General features: G+C 47.0%; 1 protein-coding gene across 1 annotated transcript in view; it reads left to right on the plus strand.

Moving 5' to 3' along the window:
- Positions 1-25573, plus strand: part of KIF6 (kinesin family member 6) — a 2002255-nt gene extending 1976682 nt beyond the window's left edge. The window contains exon 22 of the mRNA XM_069608751.1: positions 24367-25573. Within this exon, the coding sequence (XP_069464852.1) occupies positions 24367-24374 (8 nt within the window). The 3' untranslated portion in view covers positions 24375-25573. The remainder of the gene's footprint in view (positions 1-24366) is intronic.
- Positions 25574-27547: the final 1974 nt, after the last annotated feature.

Raw genomic sequence — 27547 nt, forward strand, 5'->3', positions numbered from 1 at the left:
GGTAAAGGAATAGTGAAGTAGAAACTGATTCAGGAGTGGGAAAGGGGGAGCAGTGAAAGAAAGAAGATGAGGAAGAGGAGAGGAAGAGTATGTGATTGAAGAGATTGGAGTCTGAGAGTAGCAGAATATCAAAGGAGCAGAAGGAAGACAGAAGAAAAAAGAGGTGAGAGGAAGAGAACATCAAGAAGGGGAGGATGGGAAGAGGAGAATTGAACAACTGGGGGAGGAGGAAAGAAGGGATGGAAATGAAGAGATGATCAGTGAGAATGGGTGCGGAGGACGTGTAAAGTAAACACAGAAGTGGCAAAACCTTGGAGAGCGGCAGAGTAAAGAAAAGGCTTCTGACATGCAGGAGATCAGCCAGGAGGAGGTGGGGAAGGAAAAGATTAGCAGGAAGTGGTCTAATGGTCCAGATGGTAGTGAAGAAAAAGAATATGGGTTGTGCCTTAACATCAAAGAGGAATGACAGCCAAAAAGAGGAGAATCTAGACCTCTGGAAAGGAGGGAAACTAGATTTGAAGCAAGAGAGAGGGCGAGCCTGGGAAACACGTTTGACCTGGTGGAGGGGATTCTGTACAAAAGGTCTTTGGCTCCCCCCAGGGAAGGGGGTTAAGTTCAATAAGCCCCAGGCCTAAATGCAAATGTAGAGGAGAAGCAGACGAGCAACATTACGAAAAGAAAGACATTGAGCCTCATAACTAGTTTGGTGGTATTCTGGTGGTAAAACCACTGGAATACTGCCAAACAGAATTACCGTTACCACCACTTGATCCGGCAGAATTATCACCAGATTACAAGTGGTGGTGGCAGTGTTGGTCCCCATTTATGTAGTCCATAAGACTCCATCGAGATTTTGGTGGAATTATTGCCGGCGGTAATTGTGCCAGCGGTAATTCCATTGATTTTGCTGATTTTTGGGAGTAAGGTGGCAGAATTGTCTCCAATTTTGCTGGATGTTTTTCCTCCGCCTCCTCGCAAAGTTGGAGGCCCACTGTATTCTAGAAAGAATTACAGGGCACCAAAACCCCAAAGGCTGTGAGCAACTCTTTGTGTTCCTTGCCAATAAGATGGGGGTGTAAGGGAGAGAGGGAAGGACTGAAGGTCAATAGTGCGACAAGGAAGTTTGATTTGCTTTAGCCCTTTGAAACCCCATTTCCTGCCCCAGAAAACTTAAGCCTTCGTTTTCTCTTTGTTTTTATAAAGACCCTTGGAACGAACCCTTGGCTGTGAGTTTTCTGTTTATCTCTCAGCTTGTGACCGAGAATATCTCCAAATATCTCCAAATGAACGAGGCCGGCATTCACTGCACATTCAGGAGTAGCTCTAGATAAAGAAACTGGTTAAGTTAAATGTGACTGATGGCCAGAGGTCATCTAAGACAATGCCAGGTTAGGCATGGGCTTTGCGCTACACATCTGAGGCAAAAAGGGGTGTCTGAAATAGCAGTGCCCACGATGGAAGACTGGAGAGAGGGGTTGATGTCACCAAGGAAAATGGCAACCAATTTGAAATGGTGTCCTTTTCAATATACTTTTCTGCATGGAATGTGCAACTCCATGGATAGACATCAACATGGAAAGAAGCAGACGATCGTTGTTTGGGATGTAAAATAAACAAGGGGGAATTCTTCAATACAATATAGTGTGGTCTGTACATTTAGAACGTTAGGGAAAATGATGTCATTAAGCAAGTCCTATTAGTGTATACCTTGTAGGCCCTGCTGGGAATATGGGATGTCTCAGATATGTCAATTTCTGACTGAACACGTGAGTGTGTTATTGTGAAATGAGGCCTTGCAGTGTATTGGGACAAGGGTTCCGCTATCAAGTTATTGGTTTGGCCAGAAGGAATGGACTCACTAGAGAGACAGAGGTTGGGTTGGAAGGACAACAGAAATTCACACCAGAAAATAATAGAAGGGTGAGTCATGCACGGCAGGGAACATGGTGAGCATGGAGGGAGACAGAAGCAAAGTCATTCTAATGCCCGAGGATCGAATCCCACATACCTACCAAGTGCTGACCCTGAACAGCAAGGAACAGCAGAAATCCTGGGGACACAGTGGCAAACGTCCTACGCGGATCTAAGATGGCGGCCAGAATTTTTTAAGGCTCGAGCTCGAGCACTAAGGGGAAAGCCGCTGATGCTGCGTACACACCATACATCCCTTCCAACAGATCAATTCTTGGAGAGCCCCCAAATCAGACACACCAGAACCGAATGATTGGCGTGCTGCCCCAGATGGGGAAGGGGAGTAGTAGGGCCCTATAGAAAGCACAGGCCTGTACAGACAGGCTTGGGAGTCGCTAGACAGCAGAGGTGCACCAAAGGAGGGTGTTTAGGTGGGAAAAGTGGAGATGAGGAGGCTAGTTTGGAAGAGACTGAAAAAGGAGTAGGCTGGTTTAGAAGAGGCTAGACGCGATCAGAGGTCAGGAGTGAGGAAGAGTAGTTGACTTGGAAGGCAGTAGATAAGGTGACTAAGCGAACACAGAGGATATTGGGAGCCATGGAGGTGGTGACAAAGGAGGAGAGGAGGAGAAGTATCCCAAGGAGATGGTTAAAGACTGGGAGGAAGAGGATTTGGTGAGAGAGAATGAGCAGGTGACAGAAAAGGAGGCAATAGAAAACAGGAGGAAGTGAGAGACCAGCAGGTGGGATGAAGAGGGAACAGGAGAAGTTTGTGAGTCACCTCAGGCCAAAAGATAACAAAAGATAAGGCACATGAAAGAAGAGCGATATTAGCTGGAGAAGGAGGTGAGAGAGGAGGTGATTGAGTTAGTTGAGCGGAGAGGGAGAATGAGGAGTCTGAGAAGTCTGTGGCAAAGGGGGACTGTACCCTAGATATTGACACTCCTGGTTGACCAATGTGGTGGAAGAGAGGATGTACAAATATATGGCAAAATGACAAGGGGTGACATGAGTTCCGAATAAGGAGCGATATATTGTTGAAGTACACTGAGGACCAGATGAGGGTTCCAATGGAAGGAGATCATTACTGAGGCAAGAGGAGAGTATAGTGTCAGAAGGATTAGGGCTAAAGAACCTCTCACCATGCCAGCCTACCAAAACCACAGGCCCGCAGGAGGCCCTGGGGATACACCTTGGTGGTCCCTGCCCTCATTCCCGTGATCACCCAGATCTGAATGACAGCAACCAATGACCCCTGCGGAAAGATCCCACTGGAAAGATGAATTAGAGGACAACACACATTAGGCAATGCAGAAAGAAGTGCAAAGGACAATTAAGCACCCCAGAATTCGAGCGATTGAAGGGCCCTAGACTTTTGAGCCTACTGAAAGCCGGGAACGTTCTTTTGGGATTGGTTTGCATGGGGGACAAAGGCAAAGCTGTTTGGACCTTGCTGCATGCAGACTTTTCTTACCGCATTTGTTATTTGGACCCTTTGTGAAGCAACACCCCAAATAAAAGCACTAAGAACATAAGAATTGTGTCGTCCTGATGCACTAGTGTCCATGTGCTCCTTGTGACTGTGTGCATGATGGGTCTTGTTGGGCGGCTTCTTCTGCCCACCCCAGCTTGTGCTACACCGAATAAGTGCATTCTGAGAATTTGGGACTTCTGACATTTATTGTATTTATTGTATAGTTCATTTTTTGAATTTTTTTTTACATGTATTTATTTACATTTTATATACAGAATATACAAAAACAGTAGACATCAGAAACTTATATTACATCAGACAGAAACAACCGAGACAATCGAAAAGAGGAAGAGAAAAAATAAATAAATATAATTATTTCACAAGCGATCATTACATTTTCCCCAGATTCTGTCCGGTCATCTTATTTTTCAATTTGTAAATCATTTTTTCATTCTTTGAAAGCTTGTGCATCTCCTCGACCCACTCGTCGAATAAAGGAGCTGTCCTACTTTTCCAGCTACGAAGAACCATGTGCTTGCCCACAATGGCATCCCTGAACAACCACTTTTTATGAGCAAAATTGAGTTCAGTTAGTTCAGAATCATCCCCCAGTATCATTGTCTTGAAATCCAAATTAAGACTCACTCCAGTGATCTCCACACAGACTTCACACACTCTAGCCCAGAAGCTGTCAACTCGAACATAATTCCATAACATGTGTTCCAGTGAACCAAGTCCTGCACACATCCCCATCACTCATCAGAGTCTGTCATTCCTCTCTTTTCTAATCTCTCTGGACACCAATACACTTGCTTAATACCAGCGAGTGGTTTAAAAACACGGGATCGGGATTTGAACCTGTGTTGCACTGCGCTGTCTTGCTTCCAAGACAAACGCGTTGTCCCTGAGCTATCCTTCCTGCCCAAAATTGTACATTTATAATGCGCTTAATACCAGGAGTGGTTTCTATGCGTGGGATTGGAATTCTAACCTGTTTTGTGCTGCGTTGTCTAGCTTCCAAGACAAATGCGTTGGTCCTGAGCTACCCTTCCTCCCCTTAAGAACTTAAAGTGCAGATATTTGAAGGGTAAAGATCCCATCACAATCTGTGCCCATTTTTTGACTTGGCCGAAGGGCCTTGCACAGGTGAGCTACATATGGCGGAAGAGACCGGTATAGCAGTAGCATTTTCAACTACAGCAACACTAGAGCTGTGTCTTAACAGTTTGTGAAATTGTATTCAGCCAGTGGTTAATTTGTGGGGTTGTTTCCCGGTGCTCAGCACTGGCACTTATTTCTGAGCCCTGCACTTATTGTCTTAGACTCAGTTTGATTATGATGTGGTGTTTTGGCAACTTTATTATTGTAACTGCCAATCACATAATGAACCCCTATAGAATCAGAGCAAAATGTAAATGCTGATTGCGTTAAAAGACGCCCTTAAACATTTGTCTCATGTCAAGACACGAGTATGTTATTTTATGTGTATGTTGATTAGTATTTGTAAATCACACATCTGCTGTAGTTAGAACAACCATCAACCACACAAAGCCGGTGGGAGTTGCAGCTTTAACCCCATATATGTTGACAGCATGGGGAGCAGCCTTAGGTGGCGTGGAGCTGCCCATCCTGACGTGTCGTGGGCATGTTAGAAAATGTTTGAGCCCCAGGACTTATTTTTCTTTACAAATTAAGCACTGTCCCAAGGTTTTCTACCACGCTGTGCCCATTGACAATGCCCTGTAAACTACTGCTTATTACTGACACAAAACCACGTGGCTTTTTGCCTCGTAGTGAAAAGAATTCTGAGCAAAGAGCCATGTCATTTAGTACTGACGGTTTCGATCCAAGGACTTTGGAGGTTAGCTCCGTCTCATGTCTGCTCTGACAGGAAACTGAGTGCAAGGAACACACACACCAGGCAAGTAGGTTGAGTTTACACTAGGTTTATTAGGTATTAGGGTTGTCTGCAAGATTGGGATCAGGATGGTGTCACAAAGCCGGGTGAGCTCAAACAGAGGCATAGAGGTGAATTAGTTATATTAACCGTTCTTTATTGGGGTATTCTCCAGGGCAGAACCAACACAACTCCCATAGGGCCAAGAATGGGTACAAATAACTTGATCTGTCAGGATGCTCGTTCACCAGGATATGGTCAGATCTCAGGGGTAAACTCAGTTAGTGTCTCTCAGGGGGGGGTTCAAAAGTGTCTGAATTAAATGTTTTTCAGCTCTTGTTAAGCCCGGTACCTGCTCTCACTGTGCTGCCTAGCTTAAGAAAACAAATGTGGTGAAAAGGCGCATGTTGATCGAAATAATTATAAAGAACAAATAAAATGTCTCGGATGATTCCTCTTGTGGCTTTTTGGGACCCCTTCTCCATCAGCCTTGAAACACTTGTGTATAGGCGCGTTAGAAATGCCATATCATATCAGCCCCAGTTTTATCAGCACGTTCTCACCCAGGCCCGCAGCTATAGGAAGGTTGGAGGCCACCCAATGCTATCTATTGAGTTAATACTGGACCTCTTATTGTCTCTCTGTCTCAGGGACCTAGGTTTGTAGCTGGCCAAGCTGCCTCTCATCTTCACTGTCTTGCAACAAGCTCCTACCTTGGGGACCTCATTGGCTTCTGGCTCCTCTAGCACCGCCTCGACACTCAGCCACCTTCCTTGCACACCCCGTAGACTTCAGTGCACCCTCTGTGTTCCGAGTCCTATCTTCTTACCAGCTCCTCCTATTCAATTCTCCTCAGCTACCCTTACCAACTACTCCATAGCTTCTCTCTACAGCTCCTCCTTAGTGCCTCACTCCAGCTTCTCATGTGCTCCCTCTTCAGACTGCAGTCTTGCCAACTCCTTACTTCCAACCTCTGGCACCCCTGTACCAAATAACATTTCCTCCTCTGACATCGATTGTATTAGGGACCAGATGTCCCCCACTATTCACTGCCTTCTTCTCAGGCGCCCCTATTTAAGGTACCTTAACCCCCTCCTTCTCTCCCCAGTCTCCTGGGTCTACCCCGTCTCAGCCCCTGGGTCTCTCCTCCAGCCTCTTATCTTCGTAAGCTAGTCCAGAGGTCCTCCTTCCCTCAGTCTTCTGTATCTCCCCTCGGGCCTCCTTTCTCCTGCTGCAACTGCTTCTGCACTCTTCTCAAGCCATCTCCAAAAATGTTTCATGTCCAAACTCCCACAGTTTCTACCACTTGCCTTCCTCTCTTATAGGACATTGACTTCGCCTTCCAGCCTATCGCTGGCCTAAGGGAACACATGTATGTCTCCCTATGCAGCCTGTATGGGGTTTGACTGCTGGGATCTGCCTTTGAGGATGGCTTACATTTTTGACGTGGTACTTGGGGTTTCTAGTTATGGCTCAAGCAGTATCTCTAGCTGTTCCAGTGAGAATCAATTGTAGTCACTCACCGTCCTGGGTGTTTAAGTGTTCCCTCACTTCTTTCTAGGTAGTTGATGCCCTGGTAGATATTCTCTGCGTCTCTTTCTTGACTCTGCAGATCCCCTTGCCTCTTGGGCTGTTGGATTGTCCCTCTCCATCTCTAGTGGTTCTTTTCATTCACACCAGAAAGGTAGAGACTTTTACCCTGGCTCTTATTAAGGACATCATTGCAAACCTGATCAGGTTTGTCACTGTCTCCTTGGTTGAGGGACCTCCCGCTGCATACCAAAACTCTGTCTTGCTCTTTGACATTGTGCAGGGAGCTCATACTAAGGTGGCTGTATTCTTGTCTTTACCTGGTTCTCCATACCTGTTCTCCTGAAAGTCTCGGACCAACTCCTCGATGTTCAGCCATGACCTCACTCCTCCGTCTGTAAATCTAGCCAACGAGCAAGCACGTTTTCTGAGATGGTTGGACATGGCAATCAGTGTACCAATATTCCACCCTCTTCACTGTATCTGTGAACGTAACTCCTAATCAGTGGGCCCAGCGACTGAATCTTTAACCTCTAAAAACGAGTATCCTTTTCCCCCAAACACTATTGGATTTGTCCAATATATGTCAACACGAACTCTACCAACCTCCTTCGTTCTGATCGTTGTTTGGCCGATGTGCTCTCGCGGTATGTTTTTTAAACTCATTTGTCACATCCTTGTATTGGTATAGGGGTCTTCCATATGGTCCCAAATGCGTTTTCCTCTTGGTTGGTATCTACTTTGCCATCCAGATCCTTTGAACATAGTGCATGCTAACCTCTGTATATCGCATGCAACCCCCGTATATCGCATGCAATCTCCTTATATCGCATGCAACCCCCGTATATCGCATGCAACCCCCGTATATCGCATGCAACCCCTGTATATCGCATGCAGGTGCTTTTAATGGAATTCTCCCAGGATTGTGCTGCGCTGGAATTGCAGCGATAGTTGTGCCGCTATCTAGCAGGTTTTATATAGTATAAATGGCAAGTCACTACTAGTCGTAGAAATAAGCACAATGCATGCCCTTCACCGAAGTCCTGTTGAAAAACAAGCATTGGCAAAGCCAACAGTTTTGGCTTGTGTATGCATTCAGCATTTGCCAGGCACTGCTATTACAGGTACTCGCACCGTTTTCTCACCTACTACCATCAATTGCCAGTTAATACCCCTACAGCAGTGCTTGGCAAATGCCTTTCCAAGGCCTACACAAAAGCCCAAACGTTTGGCATTGCCAATGCTTGTTTGTTGTGGTTCCGTCCTACTCGTTGGCACGATCCTGTCCACCGTCCTGCAGATGTGTGCTGAGAAAACATTTGCAAGAGATAACTAAATGTGTACAGAGGCAATGGCACGGAAAACCAGCATCGTAAACAGAAACCCACTGATGTGTGATGTGCAATGTGGAATGACAGTGCTGCAGTGGAAAATGTGCTCTCTTCAAGGGCGCGTGGCTGCATTAATAACTGGCTTCTCACTTCTATGCTTTTAGGCTTTCCAAGGCTGAATTCATTCAACTCTGGACACATTCACAGATTCAATAGCATTCAGTCACCTCCTTGAGGCACAATTCTCCTATATATAAAGTATGGCCTATAAGCTCACAGGGGAGTGGTAGTTCAACTCTTCCCATCAGTGAATGTGTTCCAGTGTGCCTTTATGATGTCCTTTACACCAATTAACTGTTTAATAGAAATTATATGAGGGATCGGCAAAGAAGTGGTAAAGTGGTCAGTTATAGTGAGGCGCACCGTTTGCCTTTTCCTAGCTCTCACTCCTGTAGTGTTCACAGTTCTAGTCTCGCGGGAGTGCCGGAGTCCCGCGTTATCGGAAAAGGGACGTGCACAGAAGGGCGCTGCATTAAACACCGGCAAGCACATGGAGCGGAGGTCCGTCCCAGTGGCTACTCCTGCGTCCCTTGCTCCCGCATAAGCCATCTTTTCTCTTGAGGTACTTCTTTCCGACACGTGACGGCAATGGCGTGACTGAATTTGGAATTCGAGTCATTGTCCTCGTAGGGCATTTTTATTTTCAATATATCGCCATGCAGTGCTTTAAGCGAGGTAGAAAATTGAGGGCGGCGGGCTCATTTGGGGGCGTGGTTTGCGTAATGGGCATGGTCTAAGACTTGATTGCCGTGGCCTAAAGAAGAACATGTAAAAATGCGCAGGGGTGGTTTGGCCTACATACCTAAATGCATATCGCTAACAGTCTGCTTGGTACATTGCTTAAAGTATAACAGATCAAAGCTTGTCATTATTCATTGAACTCTTAACTTGGGCCGTTGACAAAAGGTTAGGTGTTTAGGTTCATTAGCAGGTCCAGTGACATTCCAGTACATAGGTCGTCGGGCCAGAGAACCCTTCAAATCCACTGCACTGCAGAACCATGCATACAGTCGGAGATGAATTTAATAGCAAACAATAACAAGATTTCCAATAGTTAAACTGAATCTTTTTAACAATTCACGATTTCCCAGAACCCCACATCATATTATTCAAAGGAGTCTTCCTTTGCCTGAGGTTGCGCACAGTGCCTTTCATCAGCTGTTTGTCTCCCTTTTTCTAGCCAACTTTTCACAAAGGTCAATTGCCCTCATTACGAGTTTGCCGGTCCGGTAACAATGGTACCGGTAAGCTTGCCGGTACCATTGTTACTGGACCGTCAAACTACGAGTTCTGCTCGCGGGTGCCTTCCCGCCCACAAGGTCTGACCTGGCGTGCGTACTTGCACCCGTGAGCAGACACTGACGGAAGCACCGGCACCATCCTTGACGGTGCCGGTGCTACCATCCTCACCATTCCCATTTAGCCCTATTGGGCTCAAATGGGAATGCAGACTAATTATTACCAGCAATTGGGCAATTACCAGGTCCGCAGGGGCTGGAATGCCCTGGTAATTGGCCATTGCCAGATGCCGGTAAAAAAATGACTCCGGCGGCAGCAATAGCTTAAGTCTTCACTGGAAGGCCATTAAGTTTCAGCCATAAACACAAAGAAATAGTGGCCACGTGGAGATATACTCGGCTCGGCGAAGCCATTAAGTTCATGGCACTGGAAGCCCCTTTCACAATCTGCATTAGGTGCCGGCAACGTTTCCATGCAGGCAACTAAAGTTCTCAGGGGACCTTTTGCCACCAAACTCCTTAAAATCCCTGAAGGCATGGATGGTGTCTCTGATTGGGAGTGGAAATTTGGAACACAGTCTTTGAATTTCATTTTCACCATACAGAACAATTTCTTTCTCATGAGGTCAATTCTTTGCATCTCGCACACTAAAACTGGCTAAAAGTTCTTTATCAGAGTCTAGAGCACACCGTTTAGCAATATTAACTGAAAGGCTTTCATAAATTGCCTTGCATTGATTGACACAGAGTTTGCCCTTCCCTGGGAAATATAAACGTCCTTGAATTTCCCATAATTAACTGTATTATGAGCAGTACAAGCAAACTTGTCAGGGCATTCCTTCATCATAGAAAATCGCTGAACTTGCCCTACCAAAAGAACCAGTGACAAGTCCTTAAGTTATTGAAGGTCATCACACATCAGCCCTAAATCTTTCAGGAAAGAACAGGAGGTAAGCTTCCAGAATACGTATACACAACTCAAAACCATTGCCTTTGCTTGTTTTTAACAAAGAGAAGACCAGTATCTCAGAAATGGCTGTTTATCCCGCACCCACTCCTCTCTCAATGCTTGCAAAATTACACAAAGCAAAAGTCATTCATTTTGATCTATCTAGTTTTGAAATGTGGCCTGGCTTGCTTATGCGACACCGATTACATGTCATAAGTGCTTGTAGATGTGGGGGCAGTATGAAGGGCTGATGAATCGCTGCTTGCTTAACATGCAAGGGGTCGCGAGAGAACGTTGCGTTTTCCGCCACACTCTGGCTGTCACTTCTGACAGTCTCAGCAGCTGTCTTTGATCATGGTGGCACCAGCGGGCTAATGCCCTGTTGCAGATGCAGCAACGGCGGGATAATGGCCTGCCATGGTGTGGTGGCACCGGACGACCCCGTCCCACTTAAAGCCCTGTCGCCTTGCTCAAGGAGCTCTTACTGAATTTTGTTGTACGTTATTTTCCTTTGCGATTACACCATGGTGATGTTCTGCCGAATGTCACTCATTTTAGGAAGCCATGAAGGGCCACCTGTTGGATATGCTTTGCGAATTTTAATCATTTGGAAATAACATATTCATGTCACGGAGTCTGGTGTGAATCTGTGGTCTGCAGTGGCATCTAATGCTATTTGGTATCTGTCTTATCGTGCTGTGTTGGTAAGTTGAAAAGCTCCTTTGATAAATCTGTGGGCACGTTCAGCTGTCTTCTGTTCTGAACTTGAGTGGAGAGCCCTCTATCCTGAAAATGTCTTTATGGCACGGGCTCTTGGGATCTTCCCTGTCCGTTGGTTCTTCTACAGAGCATTCTTTGCTTCAGAAATTGTATGTGACAGAATGATTACGAAGATAGATGAATGAGTAAGGATATGGTGCAGTTGAAATGAATGAAGGATTTGAAGATGGAGGAATGAATGTTTAATGGCATGTGATAGAGCAAGGATGTATCGATGGATAAATGCATGAGTGTGGTATGGATTATTGAATATACATATAAAGGTGCTTGAGTGTGAGGAGGCACGGTTGAATGAAAATGTGAGGATGAGAGAGAACTACCGAAAGAACACGATGAGAGCACAGAATAGAGAAAAAAAATCACGTATGGTAGGAGTAGAGAGTCGACGGAGAACAGAGTGGACAGTGATCTAACAGGTGGTGAGAGAGTGACAGTGAGAACATGTTGAGCAAAACAGAGAAAAAGTCAAGCCAAGTGCACATTCAAGCCAAAACTAAAAAGTAATTGCCAGTCCTTCTTAAGGTGCTGACCCCTCAGCGGTGTCCTGGACACTGTTAATCACCAGCATCCTGTCCCCATGAAAGCTCTGGAGGCAAGCATGGTCCAAAGGCCTCTTGCCCATAATTGGGCAGAGGGAGTGGGGATGTGAATCCTGGCCCAGTTCGCTCAATGGGTTGATGGTCCTATTGATGTCACATTTGGGGGTGAAATGAGTCAAAAGAGCGAGCAACCAGCCATAAGAGGGTAATTAAAGAGGCTTATCTGAGGCATGTGCCTGGCCGTGCAATTCTGTGTCCCTCTGTGCTCCCACACTTGGTGCCGTCTGTACCCCCCAGCCACCACTATCACCTGCCATCTCTGTCAGTGTCAATCACTGCAATCCCTCGGGCCCCTGTACTGGGACGGGCATACCACACATTACCTCAGACCTCCTGCGCAGCCCCACCTGTGTCTTGAACTTGGACGAGCCCCACGTCAGATGAGATGCAAAAGTGGCAGACACTGAAAAGGGATTACATGTCACCGATGTGCAGATAGCAATAGGAAATATGGCAGCCATTTTACAGGAAGCAAATGAGCTCTTAATCATGGCAAGAGCTGGTTGCGCTCTAACAAAGGCATGCTGTTGTATCTTGGGCTTGTTAGTCTGCTTGCCTTGCTTGCCATTACTGAATGCCTGTGGAATGCTGGTGCATGATGTGTGAATGGCAGCTAGGGAGAATGTTGAATGCATGGTTCAAGTAAATGGTCCTGAACTGGAGTGGAAGAGGGTGGCAAATGGGTGAACTCATTGGACGTAGCTTTAGGGTATCCGGTAAAGGTATAAAGTGTACATTAAAGTGACATGAGCTTTCCTACAACAGGCTCCTGGTCTGTGACGAGGGAACCCTTACACCTCTCTGAAGAGGCAACAAGATACATACATACGAAGCAAAAACTGAAATATTAAATACACTTCTCAACACAACGTTTATTTTACTGAAACGGACCGTGTCCACTTTTTAAAGTTGCATTTCAACACAAGTAGTTACTTTTCAAACAGTGTATTGCCATATTTATAGGTCACAGTTTTCAGTTTTGGCAATGGAGTGGGAGGACGCTGCTGTGGACTCATTAGCACCATGGAGACACTGTGGACCAGGACAGTTGAGGATGTGTGCTCTACTCATTAGGACCACGCCTGCACCGCACATCTGTGTGTGCATGAGCAGCAGCGGGGCAGTTTGGGCCACGGAGTGGGAGGACGCTGCTGTGGACTCATGATTAGGACCATGGAGACACTGTGGACCAGGACAGTTGAGGATGTGTGCTCTACTCATTAGGACCTCACCTGCACCGCACATCTGTGTGTGCATGAGCAGCAGCGGGGCAGTTTGGGCCACGGAGTGGGAGGACGCTGCTGTGGACTCATTAGCACCATGGAGACACTGTGGACCAGGACAGTTGAGGATGTGTGCTCTACTCATTAGGACCACGCCTGCACCGCACATCTGTGTGTGCATCAGCAGCAGCGGGGCAGTTTGGGCCACGGAGTGGGAGGACGCTGCTGTGGACTCATGATTAGGACCATGGAGACACTGTGGACCAGGACAGTTGAGGATGTGTGCTCTACTCATTAGGACCACCCCTGCACCGCACATCTGTGTGTGCATGAGCAGCAGCGGGGCAGTTTGGGCCACGGAGTGGGAGGACGCTGCTGTGGACTCATTAGCACCATGGAGACACTGTGGACCAGGACAGTTGAGGATGTGTGCTCTACTCATTAGGACCACGCCTGCACCGCACATCTGTGTGTGCATCAGCAGCAGCGGGGCAGTTTGGGCCACGGAGTGGGAGGACGCTGCTGTGGACTCATGATTAGGACCATGGAGACACTGTGGACCAGGACAGTTGAGGATGTGTGCTCTACTCATTAGGACCACGCCTGCACCGCACATCTGTGAGTGCATCAGCAGCAGCGGGGCAGTTTGGGCCACGGAGTGGGAGGACGCTGCTGTGGACTCATGATTAGGACCATGGAGACACTGTGGACCAGGACAGTTGAGGATGTGTGCTCTACTCATTAGGACCTCACCTGCACCGCACATCTGTGAGTGCATCAGCAGCAGCGGGGCAGTTTGAGCCACGGAGTGGGAGGACGCTGCTGTGGACTCATTAGCACCATGGAGACACTGTGAACCAGGACAGTTGAGGATGTGTGCTCTACTCATTAGGACCACGCCTGCACCGCACATCTGTGAGTGCATCAGCAGCAGCGGGGCAGTTTGGGCCACGGAGTGGGAGGACGCTGCTGTGGACTCATTAGCACCATGGAGACACTGTGGACCAGGACAGTTGAGGATGTGTGCTCTACTCATTAGGACCACGCCTGCACCACATATCTGTGTGTGCATCAGCAGCAGCGGGGCAGTTTGGGCCACGGAGTGGGAGGACGCTGCTGTGGACTCATTAGCACCATGGAGACACTGTGAACCAGGACAGTTGAGGATGTGTGCTCTACTCATTAGGGCCACGCCTGCACCGCACATCTGTGAGTGCATCAGCAGCAGCGGGGCAGTTTGGGCCACGGAGTGGGAGGACGCTGCTGTGGACTCATGATTAGGACCATGGAGACACTGTGGACCAGGACAGTTGAGGATGTGTGCTCTACTCATTAGGACCTCGCCTGCACCGCACATCTGTGAGTGCATCAGCAGCAGCGGGGCAGTTTGAGCCACGGAGTGGGAGGACGCTGCTGTGGGCTCATGATTAGGACCATGGAGACACTGTGGACCAGGACAGTTGAGGATGTGTGCTCTACTCATTAGGACCTCGCCTGCACCGCACATCTGTGAGTGCATCAGCAGCAGCGGGGCAGTTTGAGCCACGGAGTGGGAGGACGCTGCTGTGGACTCATTAGCACCATGGAGACACTGTGAACCAGGACAGTTGAGGATGTGTGCTCTACTCATTAGGACCACGCCTGCACCGCACATCTGTGAGTGCATCAGCAGCAGCGGGGCAGTTTGAGCCACGGAGTGGGAGGACGCTGCTGTGGACTCATTAGCACCATGGAGACACTGTGAACCAGGACAGTTGAGGATGTGTGCTCTACTCATTAGGACCACGCCTGCACCGCACATCTGTGAGTGCATCAGCAGCAGCGGGGCAGTTTGAGCCACGGAGTGGGAGGACACTGCTGTGGACTCATTAGCACCATGGAGACACTGTGAACCAGGACAGTTGAGGATGTGTGCTCTACTCATTAGGACCACGCCTGCACCGCACATTTGTGAGTGCATCAGCAGCAGCGGGGCAGTTTGGGCCACGGAGTGGGACGACGCTGTTGTGGACTCATGATTAGGACCATGGAGACACTGTGGACCAGGACAGTTGAGGATGTGTGCTCTACTCATTAGGACCTCGCCTGCACCGCACATCTGTGAGTGCATCAGCAGCAGCGGGGCAGTTTGAGCCACGGAGTGGGAGGACGCTGCTGTGGACTCATTAGCACCATGGAGACATTGTGAACCAGGACAGTTGAGGATGTGTGCTCTACTCATTAGGACCACGCCTGCACCGCACATCTGTGAGTGCATCAACAGCAGCGGGGCAGTTTGAGCCACGGAGTGGGAGGACGCTGCTGTGGACTCATTAGCACCATGGAGACACTGTGAACCAGGACAGTTGAGGATGTGTGCTCTACTCATTAAGACCACGCCTGCACCGCACATCTGTGAGTGCAGCAGCAGCAGCGGGGCAGTTTGAGTCACGGAGTGGGAGGACGCTGCTGTGGACTCATTAGCACCATGGAGACACTTTGAACCAGGACAGTTGAGGATGTGTGCTCTACTCATTAGAACCTCGCCTGCACCGCACATCTGTGAGTGCATTAGCAGCAGCGGGGCAGTTTGAGCCACGGAGTGGGAGGACGCTGCTGTGGACTCATTAGCACCATGGAGACACTGTGAACCAGGACAGTTGAGGATGTGTGCTCTACTCATTAGGACCACGCCTGCACCGCACATCTGTGAGTGCATCAGCAGCAGCGGGGCAGTTTGAGCCACGGAGTGGGAGGACGCTGCTGTGGACTCATTAGCACCATGGAGACACTGTGAACCAGGACAGTTGAGGATGTGTGCTCTACTCATTAGGACCACGCCTGCACCGCACATCTGTGACTGCATCAGCAGCAGCGGGGCAGTTTGAGCCACGGAGTGGGAGGACGCTGCTTTGGACTCATTAGCACCATGGAGACACTGTGAACCAGGACAGTTGAGGATGTGTGCTCTACTCATTAGGACCACGCCTGCACCGCACATCTGTGAGTGCATCAGCAGCAGCGGGGCAGTTTGAGCCACGGAGTGGGAGGACGCTGCTGTGGACTCATTAGCACCATGGAGACACTGTGAACCAGGACAGTTGAGGATGTGTGCTCTACTCATTAGGACCACGCCTGCACCGCACATCAGTGAGTGCATCAGCAGCAGTGGGGCAGTTTGAGCCACGAGTGGGAGGACGCTGCTGTGGACTCATTAGCACCATGGAGACACTGTGAACCAGGACAGTTGAGGATGTGTGCTCTACTCATTAGGACCACGCCTGCACCGCACATCTGTGAGTGCATCAGCAGCAGTGGGGCAGTTTGAGCCACGAGTGGGAGGACGCTGCTGTGGACTCATTAGCACCATGGAGACACTGTGAACCAGGACAGTTGAGGATGTGTGCTCTACTCATTAGGACCACGCCTGCACCGCACATCTGTGAGTGCATCAGCAGCAGCGGGGCAGTTTGAGCCATGGAGTGGGAGGACGCTGCTGTGGACTCATGATTAGGACCATGGAGACACTGTGGACCAGGACAGTGGAGGATGTGTGCTCTACTCATTAGGACCTCGCCTGCACCGCACATCTGTGAGTGCATCAGCAGCAGCAGCGGGGCAGTTTGAGCCACGGAGTGGGAGGACGCTGCTGTGGACTCATTAGCACCATGGAGACACTGTGAACCAGGACAGTTGAGGATGTGTGCTCTACTCATCAGCAGCAGCGGGGCAGTTTGGGCCACGGAGTCGGAGGACGCTGCTGTGGACTCATTAGCACCATGGAGACACTGTGGACCAGGACAGTTGAGGATGTGTGCTCTACTCATTAGGACCTCGCCTGCACCGCACATCTGTGTGTGCCTCAGCAGCAGCGGGGCAGTTTGGGCAGTTTGGGCAGTTAGTTTGAACCGTTTGTATCAGTGTTCTATTGTTCCGACCTCATTCCTTTTCATTACAGTGGTTTTCTCTAATTGCCCGCCTTCTTCGAATATTGGAGTTCCACAGATGCTGATAAGGTTGCAAAGTTACTATGAAAAGCCTGGTCTCCATTTACTCAGACCTACTTGTGATTGTTTACCGCAATGCCACGGCTCGTCAGGAGCACGATTTTTATATTACTTCTAAAACAGCATCTGAAATTCGTTGTTGCCTTTATTAATGTTTTTCTAGCCTACTGTGGTTCCTCCCCAGTGTCTATCTTTTTGAACATTGCCCTAAATTACCCAGATTCCGCTCAAGCGGCCTGAGGCCTCCGGACTAGTGTGTGCGCTATATAAGAACTTTTTTAGTTAATCAAATCTGAAGTGCTATGATATGACCGGGAGGAAAGCTCAGCGGCAACGTGCTCGCCTTGGAAACAAGACGACACGGGTCCGCACTTAGAAACCTACGGGTATTAAGTGCGTTATAAATACGCAACTAAGACATATTTCTGTAACAGCGCCTTGATGGATCCGGGCTGTGTGAGCGCTTTAAAAATGCAAATAAAAATAAAAAAGTCCACAATGGGCCAACCAGAGTTTTAGAGGGAGGTGGGGGGAATGTGCCTCTGTTTTGGTCTTTTTTGGATTGGTTGACAGCGTTTCTGTTGCTGTTTGTATAATCCTAGTCAAACTCAAAGCTGCCAATCCACGTCCCGCCGGCCCTATTTAGATCCATCCACAAAATGACAAGCAAATTTGTATGGAATAATAGACCTCTGAGAGTGCCTGCCAAACTCATGAAGTTGCCAATAACTAGAGGAGGAATGGGGGAACCAGACTTTAGGGCCTACTACCTAGCTGCCCAGATGAGGGTCGTCAGGGACTGGGGGAAGATCTGGAGACCAATGTACCGAGCAGTCGCAGGGGTCGAACTGGAGGGAGTACTGGGGAAACTTAAAAGGGATAGACTTCTGCAAATGTACTGTAGCTCCAGCCTCTCAGTAGCGGGAGACTCATAGGACGAGGCGATCAAGAGAGCGCACATCACCACATACCCATCTCCATATCCACTATTTGACAACCCACAATTCACCCCAGGACATAAAACAGCCAGTTTTGATGCTTGGCAACAAGGGGGATGTCTAAAAGTTCGAGACATGATCAACTTCGATCAGTGTATGACAGACTTCGCCCTGAGCGAGAGGGAGAGATATAGCTATGTCCCGCTGAGGCACTGGTTACTCCATCCCACTATGAAAGAAGCAGGGCCCCGCTAACTACCCCCTTCGAAAAGAACCTAAACACGGACCCCAGGGGATAGGCGGGTGGTGGCATCCATATACAAGCATCTAAAATCAGGCGTGGACCCCCCTGTTAGATTATACATGAAAAAATGGGAAACCTCCACCGGGTGCACAATAGAGGAAACAGACTGGATAATATAATGGATGCACATTCCCAGGCTAACGAGATCCCTCCAAATTTGGGAGATTTGGTTAAAACCTCTGGTCCAGTGGAACCGGACACCAACGAGACTGCACAGAATGCACCCAGGGACTTCTCAGCTCTGCTGGAGGGATTGCGGTGGGGAGGGAATTTGGAACCCCATATGGTGGGAGTGCCCCAAGATAGATCTATATTGGGGGGCAAACAAGAGGCGATTGGGCTGGTCCTGGGGGTGAAGGGTAAAGGAAATAGGTGCCTGGCTATGACTCGATGGGTCGCTGGAGGAAATCCCGTCAAAGCAGGGTTGCAAGCTCTACGTCGTCATGATGATGGCAGCGGCATTGGTACTGGCGCGCAAATGGAAGTCAAAAGACCCACCACAGGACCATGAATGGGTGGTGAAGATCTGGAACTTTTGCACGCTGGAGTGGCTCACCTACCCCATCCAAGGCGATTACAAAAGGTTCCGCACAGACTGGTCAAGGTTACTGGGATACCTAAAGGAGGGAGCGCGGGGGATGTGGTACCCGAGGACTATGAGCCACTTGGGAATTACGGAATAGTCCTGGGATGAGGGGAACACAAATGAGTCACCTCTGATGAGCCAACAGGAAATCTAAACTCAGAACGGACTGTCTTCACAAGCCATTGGTGATGGTGAACCTTGGGGGCTCAAACCCGAGCATGATCTACCTTCGGACCAAATTCAGGAAGGGGGGGGGTTACATCCCTTGTTGAAATGTTATGTTTAAAAATGCAAATAAAAAGTTATGTTTAAAAAAAAAAAGAGGACATTATAGGAAGAGTCTCCCGTCCTGTGAATGACCTCCTTAAACCCTTGTTCCCAGAAGCCATGGCCCTATTGACTCTTTTTCCCTCCCAAACTAAAACAACTACTGTGTGCTATTGTGAAGTCTCTACTATTGAATGGATATTTTATTTCTATCGCACTCTTACACAAGTGCTTCAGAGCACAAGAAGGCAAGGGAGGGGAACAAGGGAGAACAAAACAACGATCTTACCCAGTAACATTGAGAACGCGCAAGTACATGGGAGAGGTAAAAGTGCATAAAAGGGGGCAGATGTGGAAAGTGCAGAGCAAAGGAATACAGTTAAATAATTTAAAAAAATAAGCAACGAACAGTGGAAGTGCAGCCAGCAGGTGGTAAGTGCTAGGTTTAAGGCAACAGACAGGGTGAGTCTGATAAGTGCAGAAAAAAAGAAGGGTGAGGGTGGGGTTGGATGGTTACAGATACAGGCCCCAGTGCAAGGGATTGCCAGGAGGCAGTGCGGGTAGGTGGCCAGGTGAGCGGGTACCTGGGCCCGGAAGTCAGAAGGTAGGCCAGGGGCATGGTGCAGAGAGAGAGAAGATCAGCAGGGGAGAGGAGGGGCGAAGGCAGAAGCAAAGAGGAAGGTCTTGAGGTGCTTCCGGAACCGGAGATGGTTTCCTTAAGTTTCAGAGTGGCAGGGAGGCTAACTCTTCACCCTACTTGTAACCCCCTGAGTATGTCCTCTTTGTACAGTGCTCTCCTGCTTCCCATTTAGGTTTGTGCTTTATACATCTCATACATGCATGCAACCGGTCCGATAGCACAGCGACTAGAACGCTCGCTTTGACAAACTCAGCTTTTCATCCTTCCGAGGTTGATAAATGAGCACCACACACCGTGGGTAATAATAAGCAGCGCTCAGATACCTGAGGGTTCATGGCGCTATATAAATGCTAAATTATTATTATTATACATACACACACACACAAATGGATACTAGTATTGTTGGCTTGAGCTGTTTAGAAAAAAAAACATGTACATATCTTTCACAGTACTGCAGTTTCTGGCGAAAATGTACTTCTATTTAATTGATTGTCGCTGATCATTTAAACCAAAATGCACTCTTATGTAGTGACCAATCAGAATGCTTAGAAAGAAGGCTCTAGCTGATGTGTGCTGTTCACTTGATGTAATAATGTCCAACCAGCGAATCAGCATCTGACCCTGACACCTGCTGCTCCCGTTTAACTCACTTTATCGTACTTAATTCAAGGTGACACCACAGACTACCTATAAACTAAAAATTGCTTTGCTAATACATTGGATAAAAATAGTGTGCTGTCGCATTACAGCTTGTGGAGAGCGCTGAAATAAGCATTATCGGCCCACATCCTAGTTATGGGCTGGAGGCAAATCCAGGGTGCATAATGAGGCAAGTGACAATAACGCCTGCTTTAACCCTCCACCACCATTGGTGAAATGGCGTTAGCACCCGGGCGGGGGGAGCCAGCCAATCAGGTGGCTAGGAATGCCGGCTTGAACTGCAGGTGTAAGCCCGCGTTCCAAGTCACCTGATGGCCGGCTCCCCCCTACCGCCATCTTCCCCCTATCCCCCGACCCCTTTTTTATTTTTAATCCCTCCCACCCCAATTTACCTAATTGCGAAGGCACTCGCTGCTGCAGCTGCACCTTCCTCTCTGCACAGAACGGCTACCATGGAAATGGAAGAGGGGCTCCGTACGGAGCCCTGCCTTACCTTCTCATAACGGCCATCTTGGTAAAGGGTATTCCTTTGTACAACGAGACGCCGCTGCATCGCGTTACAGGAAGGGAAATCATTTTTTTAGCACCCCAGGTTGCCACTTTGGTAACCCGGGGTGCTAATGGCCTTAGCACCCCCTGTGGCAGGCCGGATCGGTTGTTAACGCCACATTATACAATGGTAAAATCACAGAAACAATATAAACAAGTTGGAGAAGTTACTTTGAACCTTGTAGTGAGCATTGTCAAGGTGGAATGTTGCATAAGGAAGACAATTCACTGAGAATTGATGCAGCATTTTGAGAGACGCAGGTCTTTTTTGCAGTGTATTTATCAATAAAACAACTGGGAGCAGACAGTCCCAATAGTAATAATATAATGCAAGAATACAATGACATAATAACATTTGACAACATCATCAATCTTTAATTAAACACCTTTTCATTAAATAAATTAAGCCATTTACCAATAAAAGAGGGAAAACCCATTCATCTGGCGTCCTTTGCTCTTATCCTAAGAGCTGATAGAATGCAGCATTCAAGCGCCCTTGCCACAACTGGGTCACAGATTGACTTAAGGTATACAAGCACGACAAGACACAATCTAGCGCCTTGTGAGCGTAGGAAGCTTCAAAGCAGAGCTTTGTGCACTTAGGCTCATTAGTAAAACATGGATTTCTGTTAATTCCCAGAGCGGACTGAAGGGGCAGGTTTATATGTCATCTCCTAATTGCTGCCACAGAGCCACTGTAGCAGCAAAGTCCAATCCACACACAAAATCCCTCTTATCTGAGCATAGGTAAGACCAAACATTGGTCCTCTTTACAAGTACGGTGGTGCGGTAAAAACAGTGGTAACAGACGTTATTCCATTACCGCCGCATTACCACACTGCTGTACTACAATTTCAGCAGTGCAGTGGAAGATTTACCTCCAGCAAAAAGCTGGTGGTAAATCCACTGCTTTACTGACACACATCGGCAGAGTTACTGATGGCAGTAATTCTGTTGAAATTCCTATGGATTCCAATAAATGAGGACTAACGCGGCCTGTCACCACTTGTAATTTGGCGGTAAATCCGTCGAACCAAGTGGCCATAACGGTAAATCCGTTTGGCGGTATTTCAGCAGATTTACGGACGAAATACCACCAAACTTGTAATGAGGCCCAGCATGGGAATTGTACTTGAATGTCTTATAGAACAAACATCCCATAAAATACATCTCGATAATGTCCTGTTTGGATTAGCCCACACAAACAACCATAAAGGAACCAGTTACTTTTTGCATCATCTGAAATATAATCTTGGGCCAATACGAAGTGTGAAACAAAATTGGCTATCCCTCAGAAAAGTAAAAAACCTAAGCCTTCTGTGTCCCTCTGAGACACAAATGTAACAACTTTCAGTAACCCCCATACAAGGTCTTTAGCAGGACTTTAAGTGGGCCGGGGCTAGCTGGGACAGGGCCCCGTCAGTCTAAAAATGAAAAGGGCACCTGAGCCGGGGCCCACCCCGACTAGCCTCAGCCACGCTGACCCCTCAGGCAGCCTATGTAGCCGAAGCGCTGCACGGTTACAAAGGCTGCCTGCAGGCTGCACTTTAGGTTCTAAAAAAAGAAAAAGCATCGCCTTTTCTTTTTCTAAACCAAAGTACTGACACCTGCAAGCAGACCATGTAACTGTGCAGTGCTTTGGCTACACGGGCTGCCTGACGTGCCAGAGCCTATGGGATGCTGGGTCCTTAATGGCAGGATATTTTACCATGTTACAGTATGTCGTACGGTGGATGGGTGTGCATAAAGCTTAAAGTGTAAACATCCTAATGTGGGTAGATCTCATATTATGGCGAAACTGACCAGTCAGCATTGGATGATATATGTCAATCATAATTTTATGCGGCGTCACGTGTGTACCAAATCACGGGCATCTACCCGCATTAGGATGTTAACACTTTAAGCTTTATGCACATGGATCCGCCGTACGGTATACTGTAATATCGTAGGATATCCTACCATTGAGGACCTGGCATCCCTTAGGCCCTGGCCACAGAAACCTGCGGGACACAAGGCAAGAGCCACGTCACCGCGTTGGGAACGTGCGGCGTTGCATCGCCAGGTACCCAGCTTTACATATCACGCCTCCCGTTACAGGAGGCCTTCATCATTATAATCATCACAGTAATCATTATGCCGATTTAGTAGTCCAATATGACTACATTCTACTTAAACTCTAAAGCTAGTGGGCCTGTATACAGGGACGAGAGCAATGCGAAACTTTTTCAACGCTGAGCGTCGTGACGCCTGGCAACGCCAAGAGTCTCTGTATACAGAGCACTCCACACAGACGCCGGCTTCTAGGAGCGGCATGTAATAGAACGTCAGTGTAAGTACAGCAGGTAAGCTCTCGCAGTGAACGGATGAGTATTACATAATTTGTTTTAAGGTTCTGGAAATAGAATAACTGACAGGGATTTATTTGATCTTTATATAATTCAGCGCACCCTGCAAAGTACCGCAGCTGCACCACGAGGTAGGCAGAACTACTTCCTCGAGTTACATGGTAACATCAAGCCTTTTTAAGCTTTAAAAAAACACTTAGCACGCATTATTTTGGTTATTTTCAGAATCATGCCGTTTTGAGATATCAAACACGCATAATACTACAGGCCACCCAATCAGGTGCAAGTGAACGTTCTATTGTACATTATTACAGATGGGTGAATTGCTGTAATGAGTACCTTACTTCAGGAGTTCTAACAGATTGTTGCCCAATGTCCTCCCTGATTGTATGCCACTGCACCCTTTGCACACACGGTATGTGCAAATTGAATGTGTTATATTGATATGAATGGGTCGCTTTTGATTTTGATCACAATGATGCTTTCAATGACATGTTGACACACATACCTCATATGTAAACACACATTTATTTGCTGAACTTTACTGAACAACAATAATGTATGCAAATAACTGTATGCAGTGCCTTAAGCACCGAAGACTGACATAGTCCAAAATGCATCGGCAATTACATGCAATGGCACTGAATTGATGGATGAACTTCTTTTCTCCCAATAACATTTTGGAGCATGAAAAAACCACAATAGCTTTTGGCTTTCAATTTGTAATGGAACTCTGGATGTCAACATAGCCTGCTGCAGCTCCACAGGAGAGCCTAACGTGAGCACACCTGGAATTAGATTCGTTTCTCAAGATACTGAAAACTGCCAAGATCCACTGACGGTCCTCATACAGCTTTATTCTTCATAGGAATTTTCTGAATATTGTTAGGCCAAATATAGAGCCAAACTGATCCAGCCCAGATCCATTCTAGAGAAGGAGCTGCACTGCATTCTTTTCCTCGGAAGATGCACTTGTAGTAGTTACTTTCTGAGCCTAGAGGGCCGGTATCCCTTTCTTTTGTCTTTCATTCAGTGCAATAAGGTTATTACAATATTGATTTCAGATTTGAAAATGAATAATGGCATTATGGTCTCATTTCAGGATTCTGAAATCAGTCAGTTGAACAGCAACCACTACTTCAAAAGGCAAGCAAGAGTGGAGGACCCTTGCACGTTCCAGGAGCCCCTCTTCTTCTTCCAAGCCTGATCCACCTTCATGCTACAGAAGAAAGACTGGCAGAACAGATGTTGCCTTGTACAGGAAAAGAAAATATTTTTACCCAAGGAATAAAGCTAGAATAATGTAGTCGTACTGGAATGTGGTTGCAGCTTCTATATTGACCTCTCGATGAAATGAAATTCAAAGATCTATAGGGAGAGGTGTTTTCCCTTGTATGCAGCTGAAGCCTTTAATGTTACAAACATGACATGCTTTTTTTATTGCTATCACTGCTTAAAAATATTTAATATGGAAAGAAATACTTTTACAGAAATTACTTGACCAGGCGACTATATGTATGGCGACATTATTTATGGGGATAATATTACCTGATACCATCTTTTTTTGTACTTTGTATGCATCTATCATGTTTGTTCATAACTGGCAATGGAGCAACATAACTGGCAGTGGAGCACCAGAGCTCTGAGCAATAGAACGGGATGGTACGAAATAGGACTGGGCAGGGGTTAGGGATAAATGCCAGAGTTGGAGAGTTCTACTAGGGCCCAGTGATCGACTGCTGATGAAAGGAGTAGAGCCGTTCGTTCTTTCCTTAACTACAAGGATAATAGGCCTAGTATTGTGCAGTGATGTAGCTTAGCTTTACGCCGGAAAATTAATTGCTGACTGATTACTTTCATAAAATAATGTCTAATATTCTTCTCCAATGACATAAGTACTGGTGACCCTAATAATGGTGGTAGAGAGTGGGCAGCATGAGACTAAGGCAAATGAGGCAGTGGCTAGCCTTCTTGGTAAATGCCTTGGTACAGAGAGAGAACTAAGATAATAGATTTTCAGACATTGGACTATCACAACGTTAATCGCCTCAAGAGGATCAGAAGTGCGCAATTGCCTTCCCCGCGTTCAGACACCCTACATGCTCAGCAGATCCTCTTGAAGAGCACGAAGGGAATGTGGCCCAACAGGCATAAGAACGATGACGCAAATAGGCCTCCATTTTGTGCCAAGAGGTCATGGGTTTACCAAAGCCCTGGGTTTGCGGTTGTCTTTGAACCAACTTTCAAACTGTGCAAACATATCAAGATGAAGTCAATTTATATTGTTTAATAAAATGTCGTGAACATGTGTTGTTCTGTGAATGGCAAATACAAAAGATCCAGATTTCTAACCTTGCTATCCTAAGAGTGTTTGAACTGTGAAACTGTGAATGTATATATATACACATATATATATATGTATTCCACCCTTATAGCCTTTATTTTATAAGAAACTGGGTGTATACTTATGATTTAGTTTCCCTGTTCGTGTAAGCCTCCGCCTTCCCAGTACGCTGTCTATAAAGCAAAAGATGGCCTGTAGCAATCTATGTGTTTATATATTTACATGACATTCTTATTGGTATTTTTCCACCAGACCTATTCAGCTGTTCAATCACTGCACAAACCTTGACAGTAAAGGGAAGACATTATTTGAGATACAGGTAATATATATGTGCAAAAGTGTCTGCTTTTTTGTCCCGACTGCATCAAAGCACATTTCCAGAGTGGAGACTGTTCTATAGTATTCTGGTGAAGTGATGTATTTTATGAAACGTCCCCACTGTTTTGGGATGCATGTAAACATATGTATATCGTTTTCTGTTCCAATATGGGAGGGAGCTACAAAGGAATGTTAGATAGGCATATAGTTTCCTGTTCCAATATGGGAGCTATAAAGGAATGTTAGATAGACATATAGCTTCCTGTTCCAATAGGGGAGGGAGCTACAAAGGAATGTTAGATAGGCATATAGCTTCCTGTTCCAATATGGGAGCTATAGAGGAATGTTAGATAGGCATATAGCTTCCTGTTCCAATATGGGAGGGAGCTGCAAAGGAATGTTAGATAGGCATATAGTTTCCTGTTCCAATATGGGAGGGAGCTACAAAGGAATGTTAGATAGGCATATAGTTTCCTGTTCCAATATGGGAGCTATAAAGGAATGTTAGATAGGCATATAGCTTCCTGTTCCAATATGGGAGGGAGCTACAAAGGAATGTTAGATAGGCATATAGTTTTCTGTTCCAATATGGGAGGGAGCTACAAAGGAATGTTAGATAGGCATATAGTTTCCTGTTCCAATATGGGAGCTATAAAGGAATGTTAGATAGGCATATAACTTCCTGTTCCAATATGGGAGGGAGCTACAAAGGAATGTTAGATAGGAATATAGTTTCCTGTTCCAATATGGGAGGGAGCTACAAAGGAATGTTGGATAGGCATATAGCTTCCTGTTCCAATATGGGAGCTATAAAGGAATGTTAGATAGGCATATAGTTTCCTGTTCCAATATGGGAGGGAGCTACAAAGGAATGTTAGATAGGCATATAGTTTCCTGTTCCAATATGAGAGCTATAAAGGAATGTTAGATAGGCATATAGCTTCCTGTTCCAATATGGGAGGGAGCTACAAAGGAATGTTAGATAGGCATATAGTTTCCTGTTCCAATATGGGAGGGAGCTACAAACGAATGTTAGATAGGCATATAGTTTTCTGTTCCAATATGGGAGGGAGCTACAAAGGAATGTTAGATAGGCATATAGTTTTCTGTTCCAATATGGTAGGGAGCTACAAAGGAATGTTAGATAGGCATATAGTTTTCTGTTCCAATATGGGAGGGAGCTACAAAGGAATGTTAGATAGGCATATAGTTTTCTGTTCCAATATGGGAGGGAGCTACAAAGGAATGTTAGATAGGCTTAGCTGGAGAAAGGAGGACAGAGGGTGAGCAGGGTGGTGAATCTGAGGGCTTGTATACCTATTGCATTGGTGCAATCTTGGTTAAATAAGTCCTTACTACAACTACTCAAGAGTGTGGCGTGCTTAGATCAGTGGCGACGAGCTGGTCAAGCCCCCAGGGCCCACTGCACTTTGCCTGGTCGCCTGTGATTCTGGATCTGAATGGTTGGCTGTCATCAGCTTGGACGCCAGCACTGGCACTGTGGTTCTGCGTGGCTCCAATACTGCGGCGGCTTTGGAGGACCAGTGTCGAGGGTTCACGGGTGTTGCTGCGAGGTCTGGGTTGTGTCCTCTTTGCAGATCAGCAAACGAAACGTTTACAC

The sequence above is a fragment of the Ambystoma mexicanum genome, chromosome 4q (assembly GCF_040938575.1).
Source record: "Ambystoma mexicanum isolate Mex_15411 chromosome 4q, UKY_AmexF1_1, whole genome shotgun sequence".
Taxonomy (NCBI): Eukaryota; Metazoa; Chordata; class Amphibia; order Caudata; family Ambystomatidae; genus Ambystoma; species Ambystoma mexicanum.